The sequence below is a fragment of the Macaca nemestrina genome, chromosome 14 (genome assembly GCF_043159975.1).
Source record: "Macaca nemestrina isolate mMacNem1 chromosome 14, mMacNem.hap1, whole genome shotgun sequence".
NCBI classification, from domain to species: domain Eukaryota; kingdom Metazoa; phylum Chordata; class Mammalia; order Primates; family Cercopithecidae; genus Macaca; species Macaca nemestrina.
In genome coordinates, this window is record NC_092138.1 from 83672804 (window position 1) to 83693955 (window position 21152).

At 36.7% G+C, this 21152-nt stretch overlaps 1 protein-coding gene and 1 long non-coding RNA gene across 6 annotated transcripts in view; one reads left to right on the top strand and one right to left on the bottom strand.

Annotated features, from left to right (window-relative positions):
- LOC112426520 (uncharacterized) overlaps nt 1–4338 on the top strand; it is a 31202-nt gene extending 26864 nt beyond the window's left edge. Inside the window, exon 3 of the long non-coding RNA XR_011612790.1 lies at nt 4258–4338. This is a non-coding gene — a long non-coding RNA (uncharacterized lncRNA). The remainder of the gene's footprint in view (nt 1–4257) is intronic.
- Nucleotides 1857–16624, bottom strand: LOC105481090 (zinc finger protein 883). Of its 5 annotated transcripts, XM_071078190.1 has the most exons (6): nt 16484–16624; nt 15465–15551; nt 12554–12651; nt 7489–7536; nt 7229–7308; nt 1857–4335 (listed from the first exon to the last, which is right to left on the bottom strand). In XM_071078190.1, exon 6 carries the CDS (start codon nt 3448–3450, stop codon nt 2311–2313), a length of 1140 nt encoding a protein of 379 aa, XP_070934291.1. In that variant the 5' UTR covers nt 3451–4335; nt 7229–7308; nt 7489–7536; nt 12554–12651; nt 15465–15551; nt 16484–16624; the 3' UTR covers nt 1857–2310. The 5 variants fall into 5 exon arrangements, with proteins under 5 accessions (XP_070934291.1, XP_070934290.1, XP_011738693.2 ...); XM_071078189.1 differs by lacking the exon at nt 12554–12651; XM_011740391.3 differs by lacking the exons at nt 15465–15551; nt 16484–16624 and adding an exon at nt 13660–13817.
- Nucleotides 16625–21152: the final 4528 nt, after the last annotated feature.

Below are 21152 nucleotides of genomic sequence, written 5' to 3' on the forward strand. Positions count from 1 at the left end.
TTTATATTGATTCTATTAAATTTGCAAATCAAAGTTAAATGAAATACAAACTGTCATTTTTACATTATTTTTCCCAATCAGTTCTTTTCATTTATTATTCTATATTTTTTAGAAAAGGTTTATTCTATAAACACATCTCATTTTTTAAATTCCTCGTATTTTTAGCTTGTCAAAATTGTAAATGTCACTTCTTTCTACTACCTTTTCTATTTCTCCTACTTTTTTTATTAGTATACTGTTTTATACATATATCATTTTAGTAGCTCTACTAATTGGATTTTCTAATACTGAATGTATTTCAAATCCTAACAGTTTTTCTCTTCCTTTAAATTATTGCTATCTTATTTTTTTCTCTAATTGGATTACCTGGAATCTTTAGCATAATATTGACTAATAATGGTGGCATCAAACATCATTTATCTCATTGCTGTCTCTGGTAAGAGTGCTTTGGGTTATTCATGGTTTTTCTTGTAGGTTTCTAGTGAATAGCCCATGATGGTTAATTTTATGTGTCAACTTGACAGTCCAAATATGTGGTGCTCAGGTATTTGAATAAACATTTTTTCTAGGTGTCTTTGAACGTATTTCAAAGAAGAGGTTAACATTTGAACCAGTAGACTAACTAAAGCAGATTTCCCTATTCAATGTGGCTGTAGACCTCATCCAATCATTGTAGGCCCAAATAGAATAAAAGGCTTAGTAAGACTTCTCTCCCTGCCTGTCTTCAAGCTGGGACACTGGTTTTCTGCCTGCCTGCAGACTCAGACCGGAACTTATACCTTCAGTTTTCCTGGCCTTCAGAAGACTCAGGCCTTCAAACTCAGCCTAGAACTTTACCATCGGCTCTCCTGAGTCTCCAGCTTGCTGACTGCAGATCTTGGGCTTCTTATCATCCATTAATGTCCATGCACATCTCCTTCCTTCCTTCCTTTTTCTCTCCTCCTTCCTTCTTTCCCTCTCTCTCCTTTCCTTCCTTCCTTTTTCTCTCTCTCTCTCCTCCCATCTTTCCTTTCTCTCTCTCTCCATTCCTTCTCTTCCTTCTCTCTCCTGTCTCTGGAGAACACACACTAATAAATGTTCATTATCAATATAAGGAATTTTCTTTCTAATTTTTAAAAAAAGTCACCAGTGTATATAGAATTTTATTAAATGATTTTTTACAGCATGTATTAAGATAGGTTTTTATTAATGTAGATTTCTATTTTTGAAATAGTCTAGAAGTTCTAAAATAAACCTTAGTACTGACTTTATGAAACTGCTAGATTTCTTAACGATTGACTTCGAGTATTTAAGTTTCTTTCCATATATATTTATAATCATTTTCTTACTCTTGGATTTTTTTGTCCTTTTCCCATCATTCCTACTTGCTAGAAGTTTGTCTACTGCCTTATGAAATCTACCTTTTGTAACTATTTCATTGATGTGTGTTTTTATCTTTATTAAAGCATTTATTTTATTTTATTTGGGTTTATACTATTCTTTTTCCTTTCTGAATTCAATGCATAATTTTGTTCTAGCTTTATTGTCTTCTAATAATCACATATTTTTTTCTGTACAGATTTATTCTTTAACTCCAAAATTACTTAGAAACTTATTTTAAATTTCTAAATCATGTTGGGGTGCTACTTTTAGTTGTTTTCATTTCTATTTTTACTGCAATGTACTGAAAAAATAATTAGGGAGTGTCTGAATATTTCCCTCTGAGAATTTGTTGCAATTTTCTTTTTAACTATATATATATATATATATATATATATATATATACACACATATATATATATATATTCCATTAAAACTATTACATAAATCTTAGAAAATAATGCATAGTATCTTTGTCGGAGAAAACATTATTTGTCTATGGCTATTAATGAAATCTGTCAATTTTATTTTCAAACGCTCTACAAAAGTGTTTCTTGAACACTGAAATATAACATAGGACTTAATAAAAAGGGATTATGTATACAGTGAACAATTTTCATTATCCTACTAAGATTTCTGTGTACTTCAAAAGGCTTTTTTTATAAGCAAATATATACATTTTAATAAATTATCTCTGAAAATAACTTTCTAAATGTCTTTAAAAAAACAAACCTTAGTTTTGGATGAACACTTCCATTATAACTTTCTCTTTCAATAACACATTTTTTAGATTATAAAGAATAGTCTTTCTTCTCAGTACAAGTAGCATAGTAAGTAAATGAGTGTTTTGCCTGAAGATTTTCCTCACATAACAATCTTACAGTTTCCTATACTGTGAATGCTCAGGTGTAAACAATAACCTACAACTGACTGCAGGCTTTCCCACACCCATTACTCGGCTAAGGTTTCCTTTCTGAAATGAGTTCTCTGATGTCGAATTAAGGATGTACTATGACAAAAGACATCACCACACTTATTACATTGATAAGGTCTCTCCCTTGTATGTATTTGCTTATGTTTAGTCAGAGCTGAGCTTAAGCTGAAGGATTTCCCACATTCATTACATTGGTAGGGTTTCTCTCCTGTATGCATCCTCTGATGTCGAATTAGTGAGGTTCTATAGCAAAACGGTTTCTGACATTCATTACATTGATAGGGTTTCATGCCAGAATGAATTTTTATATGTTCAGTAAGGTGTGTCCTTCGACTGAAGGTTTTTCTACATTCTTTACAAACATGGGGCTTCTCTCCAGTATGAGTTCTCTGGTGTTCAGTAAGATGTGCACTCCGATTGAAGGCCTTTCCACATGCATTACACTCATAGGGTTTTTCTCCAGTATGAATTCTTTGATGTTGAATGAAGGCTGGGGTGTGGCTGAAAGCTTTCCCACATTCATTACATTCATATGGTTTCTCTCCTGTGTGGATTCTCTGATGTCGGATTAGTGATGTACTGTGGCAAAAAACCTTCCGACATTCCTTACACTGGTAGGATTTTTCCTCAGAATGAATTCCCTGATGTTCAATTAGGTGTGTGCTGCGGCTGAAGGTTTTTCCACATTCAGTACATTCATATGGTTTCTTTCCAGTATGAATTCTATGATGTTGAGTAAGGGCAGAGATATGGCTGAAAGCTTTCCCACATTCATTACAAGGATAGGGTTTTTCTCCAGTATGGATTCTCTCATGATTTCTAAGGGATGACCTATGACTAAAGGCTTTTTCACATTCATTACACTCATAAGGTTTCTCCCCAGTATGGACTCTTTGATGCTGAATAAGATTAGTGCTCTGACTAAAAGCTTTCCCACATTCATTGCATTCATAAGGTTTCTCTCCAGTATGTATTCTTTGATGTTGAATAAGATTAGTGTTCCGGGTAAAGGACTTACCACATATTTTACATTCATAAGGTTTCTCTCCAATATGTGTTTTCTGATGCTGGGTCAGGGATGCAACACAAGTGTAGCCTTTCCCACATTCAGTACAGAGGTATGGGTTCGCTCTCATATAAATTTTCTCAGATTCCATCAGTACTGAACTATGGCTTTATATTTATTTATTTTTTCATTTTTGTGGGTATGTAATAGGTGTTGGCTTTTCATTTATTTCCAGAATAAGTAAATAAGTAAAGTTTGAGATACAAATGCATCCTTTCTTATATCTAATAAATTATTTTCATTCATGAGTTGCCTTTTGAAAAAATCCACTACAGCAGAATTATGCTTCAGGTTCCCACCATTGATGTCATAGTTACAGTAGTCCTGCCTTATCCACAGTTCCACTTTCCATGGTTTCAGTTCTCCACGGGCAATTGTGGTCAAAAATATTATATGGAAAATTCCAGAAATAAACAATTCGTAACTTTTAAATGGTGTGGTTTTCTGAGTACTGTGATGAAATCTTGTGTGATCTGCTCTGTCCTGCCTGAGCTGTGAATCATTTCTTTGTCCAGTGTATCTGCACTGTATATACTACCCACCCATTCGTCATTCAGTAGCTCATACTAAGAACCTGGTTAGGGTTTGGTACATCAGTGATTTCAGGCATTCTCTGGGGTCTTGGAATGTATACTGCATGAATAACTGGGGACTACTGCATGAGGTCTTTTTCTTATAAAAACTCTCAGTTGTTTAAAAAGCTTTGGTCTTTGATTAATGTTTCCTCAAAGTTGTTATATTCATGATCTTCCTTTTGACTTGCTTTTTCCTGTAATCTGGTTATACTGGTGTTTCTGAAACTCGTTATCAAATTCGAGTTCTTCTAACGTGAAGTATTAGGAACCATCATTTGAAAAAAAATTCTAACGTCATATGATGACATTGTTTTGTTTTTCAGAAATTCTCGGCTTTGGAGTGGATGCTCTAACTTTGGATATAGTATCCAGGATTAAGTAGAAGATATTATTTCTTTCCTCTGAAATACAAAGGCAGAAAACAAGGCTCACTCATCAGTTACAGAAAATAAAAATAAAATAGTGCTACGATAAAATGTAAAATTTTTCAATATAAGTACTGATTAATAGGAAAGTTTAAAGGTGAAATGGATCGATATATATGTCTGAAAAACACTGTTGCTCTACTCACAACAACTCTGACAAATTGTATAGCCACAGCCTTGTCCTCTCTATAACTCATACTTAACACAGAACACTTCTATGTGCAAATGTGTGGGATTTTTTCCATTCTGACCAGTTCTCCAACTCTCTGGACACCAACTCTAGATATCCTACAATTTACTCTAATTCCAACACTATCTACCTGGAGTAAGCATCATATCCCTCGAGTTAAAGGGCTCAGTCCCACAAGACTGCCTCCACTTCAGATGACAATCACAAGCTGGTCCTCCCATACTTCTGACCGACTGGCTACAAGTTGAGGGTTCCTATAACCCCTCCTCCTCTGGTTCAATAATTTGCTAGAATGGCTCACAGAACTCAGGAAAACACTTTACTTACATTTACCAGTTTATTATAAAGGATACAGTTCAGAAAAAGCCATTCAGGAAGAGATGCACAGTGCAAGGTGGGCAGAAGGGAAAGGGGTATAGAGCTTCTGCATCATCTCTGGGCATGCTATACTTCCAGCACCTTGATGTGTTGACCAATCTAGAAGCTCATCAAATATCACTGTTTAAGAGTTTGTATAGAGCTTAATCTCCATCCCCACATCTTTCTTCCCAGAGGTTGGTGGGTGGAATTGAAAGTTCTAACCCTCTAGTTGCTTGGTCTTTTTAGTGATCAGACCCACTATTGAGGCTATCTAGGGGCCCTGCCCTATTTCACCTCATCAACATAAACTCATCATAATACACCTTTTCTTTTAAAAAGGTGTACTATGAACAACAAAATATATTCCTATCACTTAGGAAATTTGGAGGGCTTTCAAAGCTCTGTGACAAGAATTGGAAACAAAGACCAGATGTATTTCGTATGCTATTGCAATAGGTGTGATCAAAGAAATGGAAGCATTGAGACAAAGTGCATAATAAAATCAAAGGTAAACATTCAGTAAAATAAATGTTGTGAATAAAAGACAATGGAACTAATTCAAATGTATGTATGTTTTTGGAAACCAGAGGAAAAAATCCAGAAAAGTGAAATGGGATCAGATAATAAAAAACTCTCACACTTTAAACAGAGAAATTCAATGTCATCTAGCAGGAGACAGGAAAACTGAAGTTTTCTGTCAGAACATTAACAGGATAAATATATCTTAGATGTGATGTTTTAGATTAAAAGCTTGTTAATTCTATCTAAAATGAATAAAAGAACAATGGTGAAACTTAGCAAGAAGGCATAATATGAATAATATGATTCTGGATTGGGATAATACTAGTAAGAATTTGGTGTAAGTGTAGATAATACATAAAAAAGAAGAAAGAAAAAATGCTGAAATAGATTATAGGGAATTTTTACAAAACAAGATTCATAAAGATACAATGGTTTCTAGCCAAGAAGGCTGGAAGAATAGTGGTACTAATGATAGAAAAAGAAGGAAAGAGAGGCAACCTAGGGAAAGCTGGTGATTTTACTTTCACCATATTGAGGTTAAAGTGATTGAAAGTGAAGTACGACATTCTAATGGAGATAAACTTTAAGCAGGGGAATATATGGGGATAGAATGTAAGTGAAACACTTAAGTTGAAAAAATATATATAAGAAAGTTAACATAGAAGGACTATTTGAGGATGTCAGAATGCACTAACTTTTTGAGATAAAAAATAAACAAGTAGAAAATAAACCATAAAGGCACATGCGTTTATGTTAGGGAGCAAGTGAAGTTAACAAAAAAGCATTTGGAAAAAGATTAGAATGGAAAAGAATCTGGTGATGTCACACAAGGTAAAACAAAATATCAAACACGGCAGAAAGTCTGAACACAGGACTAAGAATAGGTTGCTATCAAGAAAGAATTCAAGAATCTCCTCAAAATAATTTTAGCAGAAGACAAGAATCTAACTCCAAAGATTAAAAGAGAACAGGAATTGAGGATATTAGCTACAAGTTTGAAACATTTGGTAATGACAGAATAATTTTGAAAGGCAGATAAAAAATTTTTAGGCAACATATTATTTTAAAAGCAAGAAAACCTTTTTAATGTCTGAAAGTAGAAGGAAAGGAGCTGGTGAAGTGGAGAGACTGAATCATGAAACAGTCATTAAATCAGACCCTAAAATAAGTAAAAAATAATGGAATCTGAAGTACAGAATGGAAAGACTAACAACGGAAGAGGGCCAATCTTCCTCTGAGATCAAGAGATATGTGAGAAGATAGATAAAGTTATATAGAAATGAAGTTGCTGTTGCTTCTACTAGATGAATGCAGGTTTTTAAAATACAGATGAGGGGCTCTGCACAGAGGACCCTAACCAACATTTCAAAAGCTATCTCCTAGTACCACTATTGTTACTAGCACCACCATAATGGATAAATGGACTCTTATTTACAAGGATTCCTGTCTTCTTGGTTGTTTTCGTTATCTGATTCTTTCCTGGCTGTTATTTTGTGACATTTCTCCATTTTTCCTTTGTTATCTATTTATATGGTTCTTCTTAGTTGGAAGATAACATCCATGGATCCTAGAATTATGTCCTAAGTAGTATTCAGGAATTCTGCGATAGAGAAATATTGATACTTCTAAGATAACAAAGTAAGACTATCTATTTATAAAGTTTTAAAGAAAAGGACTATCATCTGTTCAGTACAGAAATATCTTGTCTCTGGTCCCTAAACTCAAAGCTCAGTCTCAGCTGAACACCTGTAAATCTCACGATCCTACATATTTTGGGATTGGAGAAACTGTACTCACCCAATGAGATGAAGCTGTAACAGTTTTTGAAGATCACATCCATGTGCCATGTCTCTGACATCTTCCAATGCCACTGGTTCCTAAAACATCAAACAAGTACCTGCTTATTAAGGGATCAGTCCTGCAGACATTTACAAAAGAAAGAGTAAAGCTAACAATTAAAAATGACAAAGTGGAGGACTATTAAGTTGTTCAAAAAGGGTTCAGAATTCTAGGCTCAAGAGTGGCCAAAAGTTTATTATTTGGTGTCTACTACTTACCTGTTGAGGATATACAGAAGCAATACTGAAGTTTCCCTATAAAGACACCTAAAATTAAAAAAAATATGTGTAATTATATGTATATATACATATAAAATATAGGTAAACTATAAACTCAACTTAAGAAATAACAGAAAATATGGAAATATCGTAAGTGGGTAGTGCAACAAGGTACTTGTTATAACCCTATTAATGGCAACGATACACATAAAAGAAAAATTGATTATTCAAGTAAAGCAATTATAAGAGGGTATAGAAAAATGAGAAGCTAAAGAGAGAGAAATATAGATGTAGATGTAGATATACTATTGGTTCTGTTTTTCTGGAGAACACCAACTAACACATCAACATAAAATAATAAATCCACTTTCTGTTTAACTCATCTGTCCTCTGCAAGCTTGTGTGGTGTGAATCCATGTATATACTGATTTCAAGCTTCTGGGACTGCAAATATAAGAAGGATAAGTTCCCAGATGATGAGGAATTCACCAAGATAAATGCCATAATATGAGATTCCTTGGATGTCAACCAGGCAACCAACTTCCCCAGAAAACTTTGTTATCACTGTCTGCCATTTTTTAAATAATCACAATAGAATCTTCCTTGTGTTATACTCTATGGTTGACAGAAAAGGAATAATAGAAACAGAACTTGCTACTAAAAGATATGTACTCTATTTGCAAAGAAAAGTCTTATAGAAACTTAGCAGGAAAATGAGGGAGCATAAAAACAAAACAAGCAGAAGAAAGTGTTAAACAAATGGTGAAATGACACTGGGGAAGTACAGCCTCTTTTCACCTCACTTTGGGGAACTACACTCTTACCATTCTGGCCTAAGCTAGAGGCTGAGAATCCAAGCTTGACCTCTTGCAGAAGGTCACTCAAGAGCAGAGAAATTAACATAGATTTTGGCATTCGTAAGTGACTAGAGTAACAAAACTGGGAACTGAAGGGGTTCCAAACACATGACCAGACTCTTCCCAAGGAATTGGCTGAATTCTGAAGCTGGGTCAGGAGTTTGAAGAGCTAAGCTGAAAACCTGTGAATGGCAGAGGCAAATCTTCCATAGTTTTTCAAGGTAAAGGAGACAAAGACTTGCCACATTCTCAACTGAATGCCCAGGAGAGCCACCCATAGGAAAAGAAGCAGTGGAGAGGCAGAATAAGGCTTATCCAAACTGCAGCCCAGCCCCAACTCAGCTGGGCTAAGTGAGTATATCTTCTTAGAAAAAAGAGGACCCTTCCTGGTGAAAGATGCCATCAAGTTGAACCTCTATGATGCATTCATACATGATGACAATATATTATGTATGTTATACATGTATCATATGTGTTCAAACAAGATAGTCACAAAAGATAAACATGTGGTGCTGTATTTCCATATATCGTTCAAAACTTACTAGACATACAGAGTCAATACTACAGGACAGATAAGAGGAAACAAAATAGAAGAATAGATAAAATAGAGAAAAGACTGGAAGATTTCAATACCAATTTTGAATCAACCAAAAGGAATCAAATTAGTATTCTAGAACAGAACGCTTGAAATTAAGAACTCAGAGGATGGGTTTAACAACAGACTAAGCCTAAGGGAAACACAGATCAACAAAAATACACAAAATGAAGTACAGAGAGCTAAAAGAAAAGAATAATGGTAATTTAAAAAGCTACGAAAATATTGATGCTGATAGAAGCCTAAGGAGAAAATATAACTAAATGTAACATGGTATCTCGAATGAGAACAGAGAGTAGAAAAATGACATTACATAAATACTAAAAAAATTTTAATGAAATACTACAGTTAATAATAATGTACCAACCTTGGCTAACTAATTGTGACGAATGTACCAAACTAATATAAGATGTTGACAGTAGGGAAAACTGGCTACGGGGATGTGGGAACTCTCTGTAATATATCTGTAAATTTTATGCAAATCTTAAACTATGCTAAAAGAAAAAGTTTATTAATAAAAGCAAGAGATACCTTATTTTTAAGTTAATCTCCTATTTATTTCAACTATTTTCTTATAGCTTATGTTTTTCTTTTAATCATCATTTAGCCATGTGCTATATTCTAAATGAATCCCCCAAAACCCACATGTTGAAACTTAATTGCCAATGTGATAATATGAGGAGGTGGAGGCCTTTGGGAAGTAATTAAGTCATGAGTGTACAGCCCTCATAGAAGGGATTAAGGACCTTATAAAAAGGCTTGAGGGAGTGGGTTTGTACCTTTCCATGTTTTCTGCCATGTAAAGATACAGTGTTCTCTGCAACAAGGCACCATCCTGGAAGCAGAGACTGAGCCTTCACTTACAAACCTGCTGGCACAATGATCTTGGACTTCAAGCCTCCAGAACCGTGAGAAATAAATTTCTGTTCTTTATAAATTGCCCTGTCTCAGGTATTTTGCTATAGCAGCACAAACCAAGACACCTTGTGATACGATTTGGCTGTGTCTCCACCCAAATCTCACCTGGAATTGTAATAATCCCCATAGGTCAAGGATGGGGCCAGGTAGAGATAACTGAATCATGGGCCCAGTTTCCTGGGGGCAGTTTCCCCATACTGTTCTCATGGTAGTGAATAAGTCTCAAGAGATCTGATGGTTTTATAAATGGGAGTTCCTCTGCCTGCATAAGCTCGTGCCCACCATCATGTAAGAAGTCCCTTTGCTCTTCCTTCGTCTTCTGCTATGATTATGAGGCCTCCCCAGCCATACTAAACTGTGAGTCCATTAATAATTTATAATTTCCTTTATAAATTACCCAGTCTTGGCTATGTTTTCATTAGCAGATGAGAATGGACTAATACACCTTGTTTTATGTTTTACTTCCTGATGATGCAGTTTATGTAGTCCTTTTCATATATCAGACATTCAATAAAGCTTATCTCTTAAAAACGAGCATGGGGCTTATGAGACTTACTTAAGAGGTCTAACACACACATAAGTGGAGTCTTAAAAAAAAAAAAGAATGGAAATGATGCTATATTTAAGGGAATAGGGATAGATTTTTCGCAACCAATGACTCAGATTCCACTGCCCTCAAACCATAAGCAAGCTAAATAAAAAGAAAGCTACACCCACGAATAGAATAGTCAAACTCCTGAAAATCAGAGAAAAGGAGAACAATCTTAAAAGCAATTTAACAAAAGGGCAGGGTAACTTCAAAGCAGAAACAATAAGACTGCTGACTCCTCAGCAGTTCAAGAAAATCAACTGAAAAGCCATGTTTCTGGATGAGAAGACTTAATATTTTAAAGATGTCAATTCTCCCCTGTTGTGGGTTGAATTGTGTCCCTCCAAAAAAGGTATGTTGTAATCCTAACCTCAGTACCTCAGAATGTGACCTTATTTAGAAACAGGATCACTGCAGATGTAATTGGTTAAGGTGAGTTCACACTGGAATGGGGTGGGCTCCTAATCCAGTATGGCTGGTGCTCTTTTAAGAAGATGGTCATGGGAAGACCCACAGACATATAGAGAAAGTCATGTGATGAAAGGGCAGAGAACAGAGTTACACAGCTGCAAGCTAAGGAATACCAAAGATTTCCAGCAAACCACCTGAAGCTAGGAAGAGGCAAAGAATGATTTCCCTACAGGTTTCAGAGGCAGGATGACCTTGCCGACAGCTTGATTTTGGAATTCTAGCCTCAGAACTGTGAGATAATAAATTTATGTTGTTTTAAGTTACCCAATTTGTGGTACTTTGCTAGGGCACTGCTAGGCTACTAATGCATACCCCAACTTAACTGACTAAACTTTAGCTAAGAACTAAATGTTTGTGTCCTCTCAAAATTCATATGTTGAAAGTTTAACCCCTAAGGTGATGGTATTAGGTGAGGCCTTTGGGAGGTAATTAGGTCATGAGGATGGAGGACTCACCAATGAGATTAGTGCCCTTATAAGGTGAAACATGAGAGAAATGATCTTTCTCTCTGCCATGTGAGAAAACAATAAGATGGCCATCTATAAACCAGGAAGAGGGCCTTCAACAAGAACCTGACCATGAAGGCACTCTGATTTTTAATTTCCAGACTCCAGAACTATGAGAAAGAAATGTTTGTTGTTTAAGCCATGCAGTCTATAGTATTCTTTTACAGCAGCCCAAACTGTCTAAAACACCTAGATAATACATACTTTTCAAAAAGAAAAAAGATGAGGATTGAGGGTAGGGGACTTACCCATACTAGACATCCAAACATATTCTATAGTTACATTAATTTTAAAACAGGGTGGTAGTGGCACAGAGATAGATTGAAAGAATAATAAAATGAAACTGAGTCTAAAAATAGGCCCTTTATTTTGCAGGGATTTAATATATGTTAAAGGTAGCATTTCAAATTATTTGAGGAAGGATAAAAATTTAATAAATAATCTTAGGGCAACTGGTTTATCCACTTAGGGAAAAAATAAATTTAAAGCCGCTGCTTTATAAAAAATAATTATAGATGAATTAAAGACTTAAACATAAAACTAGAACTATAAAAGAACCAGGAAAACCACTAGAAGAATATTTGTATAATCTTGCAATGGGGAAATCCTTAATAAAATATAAAATCTAGAGGTTATATAGAAAAAGACTCACAGATTTGACTATACAAACATAGAAGGCAATCAACTAAATTAAAAGACAAAAGACATACTGGGAGTAAATATTTGCAACTAATAAAGCAAAAAGGACAATTTTCTGTATTTTACAGCGTTTGTACAAATCAAATAGGAAAAATGTATAATGCAATACAAATCTGGCAAAAGATATGAACATATGAACAGGAAATTCACAAAAGAAATACAAATGATCAATATACAAAAAGATTTTCAAGCTCACTTCTAATCACAGAAATACAAATTAAGATACTAATTTTCATTCATCAGATTGGCAAAAATGTTAAAAACAGGCAATATTCAGTACTGTTTTAAGTACTGGGGAAATGGCTGCTCTTATATACTCTTAGTGGAAAAGGTTTATTTGTATTTATTTTACAAAGTCACATTATAATCACACCAGGTTCATAATAAATTACCTTTGAGTCATACACATTGTTAATAATAGCTACATTACCTGCAAAAATGAACTCACAGCACCTTGTACTTTTCCTCTCATTACATCATTACATTCATTGTACCTCAGTGTTCTACTTCCAATGTCTGTATTCCTTCCTAGGAAAGTGGGAGGGAGTGGAGCATAGAGTAACACGAAGTAACAGGAAGAAATATTTATGAAAAGGAAGAAAATTCTATGGATTTATTAATAGTTTTAACCCATGGAATTATAGTTGAACTCTTTTAACAGAAGTCCCTTTCAACTCAAGAATGATAGAAGCATTATGTATTTGCAGATTTCTCTCACAGCAAATTAGTGTTGATGGATATTAGATCATTTATGGTTTTAAAATCCAGCATTTTATTTGAATTTTTCTATTTTTCTGAAAAATTATGTCTATATATCTAAATAAGCAAAATATATATAAATGACAAAACTATCAGGAATTTTGCCCAATGATTGTCCCAGGCACTGTCCTGGGAAACTGAGAGAAAGTGGGATCTAGTGCACTAGTAGAGGAGTTGGCCATAAATTAGAGTCCAGGCCATTTCTCCATAGTAACAGGAGGGAGGACAGGCTCCCTCCTGTTACTTTGGAGTATAATGGGAATACTTCCTGGAAGATTAGGGGATGTAGTGGTGAGAGCATTTGGAAGTTCTCTGCTAGTTCTCTTAGTAAAATAGGAAGCATGAGAGTGGAGATGGGGAGAGGAATTGGAAGTTTGGGGTAGATGAAGTGTTGGTTGGCTTAAAAAGTCAGATAATGAAGGAAATAGAAAAATCCATCTTTCACCTGGATGATTGCTTTAGCTTCCTAGCCAGTATCCATGTCTGACCTTGGTACCCTATACTCTATTCTCAACAGAACATCCAAAATGGTTCCTTTAAACTAAGTCAAGTTATGTCACTTCTCTATTCAAAATCCTCCTATGAAAATTGGTAAATTATATGTAAATCTCAATAGAGCTGAATAAACAATAACACCAACCACCATCACCTCCTACATTTTCTCTTCTCATTCAACACAAAAGCCAAACTGGCTGTGGCCTATACTAGCCTGTGTGCTGTGTGGTCTACATGCCTTACCTCTCTCATCTCAACTCCTGCTGTGCTGCTCTCACTCACCCGTCTCAGGACACATGGCCTTCCTGATGTTCCCACAAAGGTTAAGCATATCCGCACCTTAAGGCTTTGCATTTGCTGTTGCTTCTGCTGAGAAACTTAATCCTCCTCCTCCCCCTTCCCAAATATCTGCAACGCTCATATTCTTTTTTTTTTTTTTTTTTTTTTTTTTTTGGAGATGGAGTCTTGCTCTATAGCCCAGGCTGGAAGGCAATGGCACAATCTCAGCTCAATGCAACCTCCACCTCCCAGGTTCAAGCGATTCTCCTGCCTCAGTCTCCTGAGTAGCTAGGACTACAGGCATTTGCCATAACGCCCAGATAATTTTTGTATTTTTAGTAGAGACAGAGTTTCACCATGTTGGCCAGGATGGTCTCAATCTCTTGACCTCATGATCTGCCTGCCTTGGCCTCCCGAAGTGCTGGGATTACAGGCATGAGCCATCGCGCCCAGCCCATATTCTCATTTTCTGTAAGTCTCTATTCAATGTCATCTACCAGTGAAGTTTTCTCCCACTCCCCTATATTAAATAATGGCTGTCCCATGCCTTCCCTAGCCCCGTTACTCTGGTATAGTTTCCTCTATTCATCACTACGAATGATGTTCAGTAGATTAGGTGAATTAGTGCATTTTTGAATTAATATTTTCAACTTGCACATTTACTGGAATGTAACCCCATGCTAAGTTGAGGAATATCTGTGTTTACATTATTGTCCCATCCAAGACTGTCAGCTCCACATAGGCAGGGACTTTGTGTTATTCACTGTTATATCCCAATGCTTAGAATATTAGCTGGCAAAAAGTAGGCACTCAATGAATATTATTCAGTGAGTGAAAGAAAATCTTCCCTCCCTCTGGACAGAGGTGATATTTCAGGAAATAAAAAACACAGCAGAGCTGCATTACAGACACATATGTATATTTTATTTGTACAAATCTGCCCAACAGGCTCAAGAAAGTATGTCATCTAAAGGTAAGAGTGAGATGGGAGCATCTCCTGTTTCCTCAGTCTCAGTTCTCACAGCCCTCTCGTAAGTGAGCATCTTGCTATGCTGAGTTATTTTAATGTTTAAAGAACATAGTTGGGGTACATTTATACATGTATATTATTGCATGGTTGTATACACACTACATGTAAATACACATTATGAACTATCGTTCATAACAATGTATTGTATTCTTGAAAATTGCTATGAGAGCAGTTTAAGTGCTCTCACCACAAAAAAATTAAAAGTACGTGAGGTGATGCATGTTCATTAGCTGATTTAGCCATTCTACCAAGTATACATATTTCAAAACAACACGTTACACATGATATATACAATTTTTATTTGTCAGTTACAAAGAAAAATTACGCCGAGTGCGGTGGCTCACACCTGTAATCCCAGCACTTTGGGAGGCTGAGGCAGGCAGATCACGAGGTCAGGAGTTCAAGACCAGGTTGCACAACATGGTGAAACCCCGTCTCTACTAAAAATACAAAAATTAGCCAGGCATGGTGGTGCACGCCTATAATCCCAGCTACTCAGGAGGCTGAGGCACGAGAATCACTTGAACCCAGGAGGCAGAGGTTGCAGTGAGCCAAGATCATGCACTGCACTCCAGCCTGGGCGACAGGGCGAGACTCTGTCTCAAAAAAAAAAAAAAAAAAAAAAAAAAAAAAAAAAAAAAAAGCAAATAATGAGCAATAAAAGAGATTCTCAAGGGACATTTAATTGCATATGATTTTTCCACACTGCAAGATGGAACTTTAGAAATTAAACCCAGCTTAATTTCTACTAAGAAATGCCTTGAAAAGTTCTGCTCACCAAAGACCATGTAGTCAGGGGCCAGTGGTCAGGTCCTTCTTCTTGATGCCATCTTATAGAAGTAAGTAGAGACCTGAGAAAGCAGAGCTGAAAAAGGAAAGGGGCCTTGAGAAATCAGGATTGTCTTTATGGGAAGCCTGTCTGACTACCTGGATATAACCCGCACCCTCTGTAAAAATGTCAGAATGAGTCTAGGAACAGATTGTTTCCCTGCAGAGTACGAAGTGAAAGGCCACTTACATTCCTGTCTCTGGTCACTGGTCCAATCTGACAAACCAGAAACAGGGCTAACTTTATCCTCCCATGATGGGTGGCACCGAGTACATCAGCCCCCTATTTGTTAATAATAATACTTGTAAAGCATATACAATTTTTCGAAGTGCATCCACAAATGCCATCTCAAAGAACAAACAATTGCTCTTCATTGCCCGCAGAGTGTAGGGAATCAATTCCACAGTTCTTTATAGAAGAGACTTCAGAAATTTACCAGTAAAACTAAACAAACTACATCTAGCGAGGAGGTGAGTTTCTGAGGAAAGAGCAAGAACTGGATGTCGGGAAACCTAAATTCTAGTTGGCACTAAATACCTATCACAGTTTTCTTGCAATTCCCAGGTCTACCACCAAGGTCTGGGGTGGCTGCCTCTCCCCAGATAAACTGCCCCCCATCAGAGTCAAAGCAAGGCCCAAAAGCTCTGAGCTCTGTTTTCATGACCCTCCAACCCAGAAGAGAACCCAAGGCCCCGACTAGTAAGGCTGGGATGCGCAGACAGGGCTTTGCCTCCTCCTCACCCCGAAGCGGGATGCTGGCCCCGGTCACCATCACCCTGGGCCATCACTGCAATGCGAACCAAATACCCAGCCTGACCCAGTCGCCTTTCCTCCGCCCCCGCCTCCGCCCCCGGGCCCGGCCAATGCATTCTCAGGCCTCGGCTGACCCGCCCGAATGGTTGTGTTTGAAGCGGACCTCTCTCCCAGCCTCCCACAGGAGTCCAAGGGTCGGGAAAGAAAAAGCTCACCTGCTCCACGGAAAAATAAAGAGCACTGTCGGACGATGAGGTTCCCAAGCCAAGAAGTACGCCTGCGCACGCGGCCGACGGGAACTACATTTCCCAGCATCTTCTGCAAAGGGCGCCCGCGAGCTGCGTCTTCCACCGGTATATTTCTAATGCTTTGCGCATTGCGAACGTGAGTCTTTTCCACTGTTGTTTAAATAAAAAGAAGAAAAAAGAAAAACAAAGATTTTTTTCTTTTGCTAGAAACAACTGTAAATCCAAAGAGATGCAGAGTTTGCGTTAACAACACCCCCGACACAAAAGTAATACCTATTCACTACATTAATAGATGATTTATAAATAACCCTTTATTCAACAGATAAAAAAGCAAACTACCCAGATGAATTCATTGCAGAAATATTTATTAACGCAGTGATTAATTCTTTTTTAGCATTCTAAAAGTAAATCTCTGATTTATAGCCAGCTTCTTTGTTATGAGTGTGTGTTGAGGGGATGGTGGGGTGCGGGGCGGGGGAAAAACAGGCGGCAGAGAAAGAGAGACAGCGAACAAGCACCAGAGAGATTCCATCCAAGAATGTGGTCATACTTTCGGGGTAAATTTTTTTTCTAGCTTTTTTCTTTCTGTTAGGAACTTAGGTTATGATCACTTCAGTGCTACCAAAAATAGTATACTGATGAACAACCTTGTAGATTAATCTGTTCCCTCCTCCACATCTATTCTTGACAAACACGTCCAAGAAACGACTATAATGAAGAGGGAATATGCATATCTAACTTTTTTCCTAAACAAACGAATATAGATAGATAGATTGTAGATAACAGAGAATAGAGATAAGAAAAAAGAACAAAATTAAAGTCAGATGAAAGTTCACTCCAAGATACTCCTTATTCTATATTTAAATATGTAATTTCTATGCATATATATACAAATTCTGTATCATTACATATTCTCAAGTATAAAACTACACATACTTTAAAAAATTGCTTTATTGAGATATGATTGATATAACTGTACACAGTTAATATACACAACTTGATGTGTTTGGAGATAAGTATATATATACCTATGAAACCATCAAGCCGTCATGGCATCAATCCCATAAATTCATCTATTATTTCCAAAAGTTTACACCCCTTTGGTCTTCCCCCGCCTTTTGTGGTAAGAACACTTAATGTAAGATCTACCCTCTTTACTTATTTTTAAGTATAGAATACACTATTATGAATTGTAGGCTCTTTATGGTACAGAAGACATCCAGATCTTATTTATTTTATATAAATAAGTACTGAAACTTTGTACTCTTTGACCAAAACCTGCCCATTTCTCCCTCACCCAGCCCCTCCACCATTTTACTTTGTGTTTCTATGTATTTCCCTATTTTCGATTCCACATATAAGTGAGATCATGCAATATTTGTCTTTCTGCGCCTAACTTATTTCACTTAGCACAATATCCTCCAGTTTCATCCATGGTGTCATAAATGACAGGATTTCATTATTAATAAGGCTGAATGATATTCCATTTTAAGTATATACCACATTTTCTTTATTTGTCCACCAATGGATATGTAGGTTGTTTCCATATCTTGGCTATTGTGACTACTGCTGCAATAAACATGGAAGTGCAGATATCTCTTCGAGATCCAGATTTCCATTCCTCCGGATATATACCCAAAAGTGAGACTGCTGGATCAAAGGGTAATGCTATATTTAGAGGTACATTTATATCGATTTCCATAGTGGCTGAACCAATTTACATTCCTACTAATAGTACACAGGGTTTGTTTTCTCTACATCGTCTGTTATGTATTTATTTTTATAATAGCTATTTTAACAGAAGTATGGTGATATCTCATTGTGGTTTTGATTTGCATTTCCCTGATTACTAGTGACACTGAGCACTTGTTCATATACCTGTTGGTCATTTGTATGTCTTCTTTGAAAAAATGACTATACAGATGCTTCATCCAATTTTCATCAGGTTATTTGTTTTTTGCCATTGATGTGTAGGAATTCCTTTGTCAGGTGGATATTAACCCTCTGGATATTAACCTCTTATCAGATATATGGTCTGAAAATATTTTCTCCAATTCTGTTGGTTGCTTTTTTTATCTTTTTATTTTGTTGTTTCTTGCTGCGCAGGAGGGTTATTGTTTTTGTTTTTGTTTTTTGTTTTTTGTTTTTGACGGAGTCTCCCTCTGTCGCCCAAGCTGGAGTACAGTGGCATGATGATCTTGGCTCACTGCAACATCCGCCTCCCGGTTTGAAGCGATTCTCCTGCCTCAGCCACCTGAGTAGCTGGGATTACAGGTGCACACCACTATGCCTGGCTAATTTTTGTATTTTTAGTAGAGATGGGGGTTTCACCATGTTTGTCAAGCTGATCTCAAACTCCTGACCTCGTGATCCAACTGCCTCAGCCTTCTGGGATTACAGGCGTGAGCCGCCGCACCTGGCCAGTGCAGGAGGTTTTTAGTTTGATATAATCCCACTTAGTGTAATCCCACTTTGGTGTCATATCCAATAAATCATTGGGCAGCACAATGTCTAGAATATTTTCCCCTATGTTTTCTTCTAAACGTTTTATTGCTTCAGGTTTTATGTTTAAGTCTTTAATCCATTTTGAGTTAATGTTTGCATGTAGTGTAACATAAGGGTCCAGTTTCATTCATGTGGCTATCCAATTTTTCCAACATTATTTATTGAAGAGACTATCTTTTCATCCTTGTGGGTTTATTTCTGAGCTCTCTATTCTGTTCCATTAGTCTAGATGTCTGTTTTTATGCTAGTCATATACTCTTTTGATTAATGGAGCTTCGTAACATATTTTTGAAATTAGGGAGTGTGATACTTCCAGCTTTGTTAGTCAGGCTCAAATTTTCCTTCGTTATTTGAGTCTTTTGTGGTTCCAAATGAATTTCAGGATTTTTTCTGTTAAAAAAAAAAAAAGTCATTGGGATTTTGATAGTGATTGCACTGTATCTATAGGGCACTATTGGAAGTATGGACATTGCTATGCTTTGAATCTTTGTCTTCTTCAAAACTCATGTTGAAATTTAATTGCCATTGTGACAGTATTGAGAGGTGGGACTTTAAAGAGGTGGTTAGTTCGTGAGAGCTGTGCCCTCACGAATGGACTAATACCTTTATCTATCAAGAAAATGCGTTTGCCTCCCTTTTGCTCTTCTCTCTCTTTCTTTGCTCTTCTGTCATATGATGCCTTCCATCATGTAATGATGTAGCAAAAAGGCCCTATCCAGATGCTGAAACTTGGATATTGGACTTTTCATTTTCCAGAATTGTGAGACAACAAATATCTGTTCATTATAAATGACCAAGTCATTTATAATGTATTCTGTTGTAACAGCACAAAATAGACTAAGACAGATGTTTTAAGAATAGTAATTCTTCCAATCCACAAATACAGGATGTCTTTCCATTTATGTGTCTTTCGAAATTTCTTTCACCAATGTTGTGTAGTTTTCCATGTCTATGTTTTTTATTTCCTTGGTTAAGTTTATTCATAAGTATTTTATTCTTTTTGATGCTATTGTAAATGGAATTGTTTTCTTAATTTCCTTTTTGAATCGATTATTGTTAATGTATAGAAACATAACTGATTTTTATATGTTGATTTTGTATCCTGCAAGTTTTTTTTTTTGTATCCTGCAAATTCGTAAAGAATTTGCTTGTTAATTCTAAGAATTTTTTGTAGACTCCTTAGAGTTTTCTATATATGGGCATACCTTATTTATTGTGCTTCACTTTATTACACTTAGCAGATAATGCATTTTTACAAATTGAAGGTTTGTGGCAACCTGCACCGAGCAAGCCTATCGGTACCATTATTCCAATAGCATGTGCCTGCTTGATGTCTCTATGTCACATTTGGGTAATTCTCACAATATTTCAAAGTTCTTCATTATTATTATATCTGTTATAGTGATCTCTGGTCAGCAATTATGGATGTCATTATTGTGACTCTTTTGGAGTGCCACAGAACATGCACATATACGACAGCCAACCTAATCACTGTTGTGTGTGTTCTGACTGCTTCACCTACTGGCCATTCTGCCATCTCTTTCTCTCTCCTTGGGCCTTTCTATTCCCTGAGATAAAACAATACTGAAATTAGGCCAATGAATAACTCTATAATGGCCTCTACGTGTTCAAGTGAAAGGAAAAGTCACACATCTCTCACTTTAAATCAAAAGCTAGGCCAAGTATGGTAGCTCATGCCTATAATCCCAGCACTTTGGGAGTCAGAGGCAGGAGGGTCACTTGAGTCCAGGAGATTGAGACCAGCCTGAGCAACATAGTAATATCTTGTCTACAAAAATTGTTAACAATTTTTTTTTGAGACGGAGTCTCGCTCTGTTGCCGAGGCTGGAGTGCAGTGGCGTGATCTCGGCTCACTGCAAGCTCCGCTTCCTGGGTTCACGCCATTCTCCTGCCTCAGCCTCCCAAGTAGCTGGGACTACAGGCGACTGCCACCACGCCTGGCTAATTTTTTTTTTTTTTTTTGTATTTTTAGTAGAGACAGGGTTTCACTGTGTTAGCCAGGATGGTCTCAGTCTCCTGACCTCGTGATCTGCCCACCTCGGCCTCCCAAAGTGCTGGGATTACAGGCGCAAGTCACCGCACCCAGCCAACAATTTTTTTAAAAGCTAGA

Coding starts and splice junctions, on each gene's coding strand:
- LOC105481090 (XM_071078189.1), bottom strand. CDS start 3,450: ATGGAATCTGAGAAAATTTATATGAGAGCGAACCCATACCTCTGTACT.